Below are 6,677 nucleotides of genomic sequence, written 5' to 3' on the forward strand. Positions count from 1 at the left end.
GGTATGCTTTTTGGTATTTCAGGATCTCATTTAGTTTCTAATTCATGAGATTAGTGGTCTTGGCTTCTTGATGATTCGGGTACGTTTTTGGTCCGCATCTTAAAACAATGATTTGTACTAAAAAGGTTTGGGCAGCCGGGTAATGCTATTCATTGGAACAAATGGGTTCCTATGAAAGTGGGCATTTTGTCATTGAAGAAACAGTGATCTAATTAGGGAGTTAATTAGATTGGTTTATGTTCCTTTCATGAGGGTTAATCTTCTTAAGGATATTTGAGCTCCGACTTGGTGATTTATCCTGCAAAACAGAACACCGTTAGCTCGTTAAGAGGGGAATGTGGGGGTTTCCCTCTTAACCAGGCTCCGGCGTGAGAATAAGCGACTGCTTTGAGAGTAATTAAGTGTAAAGAGTGAGAGCCAAGGGAATAGAATGTTTAACCTGAGGAATGAAGGTCTCTATTTATAGCCAGAGAGGTGTAAGAGGTTGTGGGCTGATGGGCCTTGGGCCAGAAACGGACAACACAACGAATATGCTTATTGCCTTGCTGGCATCGACCGCTTAGTGGCTTCTAGATGCTCGTCGGTGCTGGCGCACCTTGATTGGAGCCACGTGTCATTGTTGTCGGCCTTGTTGTCCTTCTGTCATCAGCAGACGAGTGGAGATCGTGGGACAGTTGTCCCCGTCTCTTGATTGGTGCCATGTAGGCGTCCTTGTGTACTTATCGTCAGGCGATCGTGGCGCACGATTGGACAGAGCCTGCTGGACGTTCATTGGCTCTTTTTACTGCCACTTGTACCCCGTGTACCCCTGTAGGTACATTATACTTTCTCTCTCTATATATATATATTATTTAATTACTAGATGCGCATAGTAACAATGTTTAGTCCAACTAGAGCTCATTTAATTACAGAGTAATTGAGTCAAAATGTCAAAATACCGAAATGTGAAGTGTCAACCCGTCATTCAATTCAGAAGTACATAATCTTAATTAAAACCCCGCATCAAACATCATTATTCAAATTCTTTGTCGCCAAGACGCCAATTCCCTATGGTTTTGCTTCAATCGGTTCATTCGATTTCAAGCTTCTCATAGAATAAAGGTCTGCTTCAATCGATTAACTATTTATCTTTTCGCTCAGATGATCTCAGTAGAACCAGTTGAGTGTTTTTTCTATTCCTTGTTATTTCTTAAATTTATATGTGTGTTCTATTTGGACGAAACTTAGGGACGAAAACTGCACTTTACTCTAAAAACTAACTGCTCTACCATCACTTTTATTTGTTATGTGACACTCGATATTCGCTCGACGTTCGTTCGAAAAATACTCGGATCGAAACACGCTCGTTTGACTTTGGCTCGGTTGAAAAAATGCTCGGTTCGGTTCGGTTTGTAAACGAACTGAGCACGAGCAAAGGTCCGATCGGTTCGGTTCGGCTCGTGAACAGTCCTAGTTGTGGTTAGAGGTGGACCATAAAAACCGGTTTTAGGACCGAACCCGGTTTTTTTAACCGTTTTCTCCGGTTCCAACCCGAACCGAACAGCCGGTTAGTATATTGGTTAGGGATCTTGATCTTCGAAACCGGTTTAAAAACCAAAACCGGTTTTTTTTTTTTGGCACAAACCGGTTATATACCGAACCGAACCAGTTATACCAGTTTGGGTTCCCATCGTGAAAAACTGGTTAAAAAACCGAACCGGTTTTCTTAAAACCAGTTTTTTTCCCGCACAAAAATAACCCGTTTGGTTAAAAACCGGACCGGTTATTTTTTAAAAATCGATTTGTACACCTCTAGTTGAGGTATGCTTATTAGTAGCTACATTTCGGTACAAATTTTATTCGAAACTGAGCCCGTCTATGTTTCAATGTAAATTTTATTCGAAACCGAGTCAGATCAGATATGGTATGTTTTTACTACTTTATTTTAAGGTACGCTTTCGTATTTTTAACATTCATGTTCACGAAGACGTGACATTTTTCTTGATTATCAAATATACCTTTGCGAAATGCTTTTTGTATCTACGTTTCGATTGCTTTCATTTTTCTTAACATTCATTTTACAAGGACGTAATTTTTTCGTGATTTCATAATATACCGTTGCAGCGTGCTTTTTTATCTGCGTTTCGATGTTCAAAACCGGACCACCGCAGGGCGCGGTGTATTATACTAGTTCATGAACATTTTACAAGCACAATCGATATAAATTTTGTAGGAAATGAGTTATGCGGAAGTGGAGTTGGAGCAAGAGTCACAGCAGCCCAATACGCGACTGATACAACGACTTTGAGTAACATAGTAGAAGAGATATACGATGGTATCGGGCCTAAACCACTAATTATTTCACCAGGAGGGTTCTTTGACGCAAATTGGTTCAAGGAGTTTATTAACAAAACAACCGACATTCTCGATGTGGTCACTCACCATATATACAATCTTGGAGCTGGTACGCTTTGCAACAGGATTAAGTAATTCAGTTTAAATTCAAAAAAAGAAATTTTTACGTTGTTGTTTTTTAAAACAGGAGTTGATAAAGGCCTAGTTGAAAAGATTCTTAATCCGTCTTATCTTGATGGATTGGCGGATCCGTTTAAGCAGCTCGAGAACATTCTAGAGACGTCAGGAACGTCGGCCTCTGCTTGGGTTGGTGAGGCTGGTGGAGCTTACAATAGTGGCCATCATCTTGTGACTGATGCGTTTGTGTTTAGCTTTTGGTAAGGACCGTAAGATTTGACATTGATAGAAAGTACAACCGTTGTGTTTGTGTTCTAACCTGTTCGTAATGTTATACAGGTATTTGGATCAGCTAGGAATGTCAGCTGTTTACGACACAAAGACATACTGTCGACAAACGTTAATCGGAGGAAATTACGGCTTGCTAAACACAACTACTTTCGAACCAAATCCTGATTATTACAGGTACACTTTGACGTTTTAAAATATAACGATAAAACCATTGGTTAACAGGGTACTCATGGGACCCGTGATTCTCTTGGTTATTAAAACACACGCACACACACATATATAATAGTAACATCTTGTAAGTTCTATTTAGTTAACGGTTTCTTTATCAAGAAGTTAATTTGTCACGTGTGATTCTGTTTACCAGCGCTCTTCTTTGGCATCGACTAATGGGGGAAACGGTTCTCTCCACAAACTTTACCGGCAGCAAGAAAATGCGCTCTTATGCACATTGTGCCAAAGAATCTGTAAGTTTTAGTCTATAAGTACTCATGTGGTTCGGTCACATTACCTATGTATTAATTTGCAAAAAAAATTCCTCACACAAACACTATTCCATATTGTTTGACTTTTTGACTTTTTTTTTACTCTTTATTTTTTATTTACTTTTAACCCTTTTGTTTTTTTTATCTTTTACACTTTTAGCCCCCAATAGTTTTCATCTTTTACATAATCCTCATAGTTTTCATCTTTTACACTTTTAACCCATAGATTTTATCTTTTACACATTTGCCACAAACATTTTCTATCTTTAAACCAACACTTTTTCACTTTCAACTTTGGTCCCTATACTTTACATCTTCTACAAATTTATCGTTTTACATTTCGTTCTAAATTTTGCGAGTTAACACGCCGCAGCGCGCGCATGTAGTTCAACGTTTTTACGTCTATTTTTTTACAGTTTAACAGCTCCGTCGAAACTCCCGGGGCCTTAGCCGACTTAGTTATTCTTTTCTATGATTTACTTTTTCGGTCTATTTTTTGCGAGTTAACACGCCGTAACGTGTGTGCGTGATTCATCATTTTTACGTTTACTTTTTATTCGGCTTAACGGTCCCACCGCAAAGCGCGGGTTCTAGATACTAGTTTTATAAATACTCCATTTTGTGATGGCTCATTTGTTGCTAATGAAGTATTACTGACTTTATGATCTTACGATGATGTTTATTTGCATGTCAGGACGGAATAACGCTCCTGCTTATAAATCTCGACAACTTGACCACGATTAATGTAAATTTGTCAGCTAACACACTACTCAAATCTCGGGCACAAATTGAATTGGTGACCCAAGATACAAAAACGGGTGAATCAACAACACGAGAGGAATACCATCTGACAGCAAAAGACGGAGACTTGCATAGTCAAACGATGATGCTTAACGGGAATGAGTTGACCGTGAATTCGGCTGGTGACATACCTCCATTGGAGCCTTTGCTTGTAAACTCATTGGAGCCAATATCCGTGGCTCCTTATTCGATAGTGTTTGTCCACATCCCGTATCTTACTTTGAATGCTTGCGGGAATTTGGTCATGGAGTTTTAAGAGTACAGAAACTCGCTGCAAGTTGTATTCGTATTTTCTCGCTTGTTCTCATGCGAATACTTGTAGTAGTCTTTGAGTTGAGGATGCTTGTTTGAGTCATGTAAATAGCTTTTGAAAATAATGAGTTGCTGCAAGAAAATTTCTTTAGATTCTTGAGTCATGTAAATAGATTGTAGTCATGTAACGAGGAGGCTAACAACTTTCATTGTTCTCGGGTCGGACCCAAGAGGCCAACTCACTTAAAGAAAATCTCTCTGCTAAATATTTTATCCACAATGACGTCATCTGTGGGACCCATGAAAGGACGATCTCATGCTGCGCGAGAAGGAAATCATGATAACGATATTGTACCTCCCAACAGTAACGCTACTTTGCTAGGCAACGACTGGGAACCTTCTTGTGAAGGACAAGTGGAGCCATCTCCTGCGTTGGCCCGCCACAACTTCTTACAGCGGCGAGAGATGAAGACGAAAGTTAAGTCCATCATGTTCCATCTGATGGAACCTCCGACCACGTAACCTTTGGATATATGAAAGGTCACATATTGTGGTCTTTGTCCGAACTAGTAAGCCCGTCAAAGCTAGATCGGAACATGAAGGTCGATCCCTAATTATTCATGCAATAAGAACAACGAAATGAAAGTATGTCATAAACAAAAATGATCTACTAATGTAAATGTACCTAAACGTACTTAGGTATCTTTTGAGAAGAAACTTTAGTTGAGGAGAAAAAACAAAGGGTATAACGCAAATCTTTGCAAACATACATAGATAATGTAAATAGTCTTTTAATGTAAATAACATTTATTTATATTTGTTATATGCTATTTCAAATATTAGTATTTCTCTAGATAATAATTGCCATCTTTTGAGATTTATTGTATTTGTACATGTTATTTAAACAATAATGTATATATAATCTTGAGGATGTCGTTAACATTCAAATCATATTTTCAAATTCATATACGACATTTTTACTTAGTGTGTGACCCTGTATATTATATATCATTAGCAAAAATATCATATGTTAAGTTTTAGACATATAAATACAACAATTAGCGGTTTATGATTTTTTTAATGGCGTTATTACTCATAAGAACCAAGGAAATTACCTAACTGGATAAGTTTATTTTTAGCAATTTTTTTACATTTGTAACTATAATCTTGCAAATTACCAAAATAACCTAACTGAAAATATCTCTCGACTATCGTTAATTTCCACAAAACAGGAAATACTGTCTTTTATTTTTAAATGGCAAATTTCTTTACTCTTGTCGTATGTGGTACTTGAACCCAAGACCTCTCTCCCCCTAAGGTGTTTAAAGGCATTGTCTTTGCCAATGAACCACCACCCCATTGATGTTGAGGGGAGAGGTCTATTAACCATGAAAACTGTTTGTCTTGGTTAATTGATACGTGTCAATGTTTCTTCCCATAAGGTCTTGTTAAAGGAGGGGCTCCAACTACTGATCGGTGGGACCCGAGAAATGCAAGCGGTTACGGGGTAGATCTTAACTAATTGTCGAGGCACCCATGAAGGATATGCAAGTGTAGCAAGTAACCCAAATGGTTCACCATAAATTGAGTAAAACATTTGCCATGTCGCATTCTCACATCAGCAAAACATGCATCTCTTTGTGCATTGCCACTCATCCGTGATAACACCCCAAAATAAGACCATCCGTAACAGTGGCGGAACTAGTCCAAAAAGTTAGGGGTATCCTATTTTTTTTTTTTTTTGTAGGATCAGGGGTATCCTTTATATAACAGAAACGGAGTTGAGAGGTATTTTTACACTACGAAAATGGAGTTAAAAGGTATTTTTACACTACGGAGACGGGGTTGAGGGGTAGCCCGTGCTACCCCTATTTGTACTACAAGTCCGCCACTGGTAGTGGAGGTTTTGGCGTTTTTTCCCAAAAAAAAACGTCCCATAATGCCCCTCCGCTGCCTCTATGGGTGTTTTTCTTCAAAATTTGGGTTGGGGCGTTCCAAATTAAACGTCGAGTCGAGATTTTTTTGACCAGTCATGCCACTACACCCATTTCTTCATTAGTTTTAATTAAAAAAACAAAAAATAATAATATGGTAATCATTGGATGAGCATTATTGGGCATTATACCACTAGACCATTTTAAACATATGCCACATTGCTGACTGGACCGCCATATAGGGATAATGCCCAAGAGTGAGGCATTATCTTTCTTCACCACTAAACATGGTCTAAAAGGCTTTACTTTGGTTTTGGCTAAAGTGATGCGTATAAAGAACAATCCCAACGTGCAACAACCATTCATACCTACATTGGTCCCTTGTGTCCACATCGACTCCTCGAGATGCCTTCCATATGGGAGCGACCCATTACCCTTTTTGGTGATCCATAGTTCCAGTTTAGAC

The 6,677-nt window shown here is 38.6% G+C and overlaps 1 protein-coding gene across 1 annotated transcript; it reads left to right on the forward strand.

The window, feature by feature from the left end:
- The first annotated feature begins 494 nt into the window (after nucleotides 1-494).
- LOC110944865 (heparanase-like protein 3) lies at nucleotides 495-4,433 on the forward strand. Its single transcript, XM_022186510.1, has 7 exons — nucleotides 495-505; nucleotides 756-814; nucleotides 2,213-2,443; nucleotides 2,522-2,711; nucleotides 2,791-2,916; nucleotides 3,107-3,206; nucleotides 3,919-4,433. The coding sequence occupies exons 1-7, from the start codon at nucleotides 495-497 to the stop codon at nucleotides 4,279-4,281; spliced, it is 1,080 nt and encodes a 359-aa protein (XP_022042202.1). The 3' UTR covers nucleotides 4,282-4,433.
- Nucleotides 4,434-6,677: the final 2,244 nt, after the last annotated feature.

This window comes from Helianthus annuus, chromosome 6 (assembly GCF_002127325.2).
Source record: "Helianthus annuus cultivar XRQ/B chromosome 6, HanXRQr2.0-SUNRISE, whole genome shotgun sequence".
Lineage (NCBI taxonomy): Eukaryota > Viridiplantae > Streptophyta > Magnoliopsida > Asterales > Asteraceae > Helianthus > Helianthus annuus.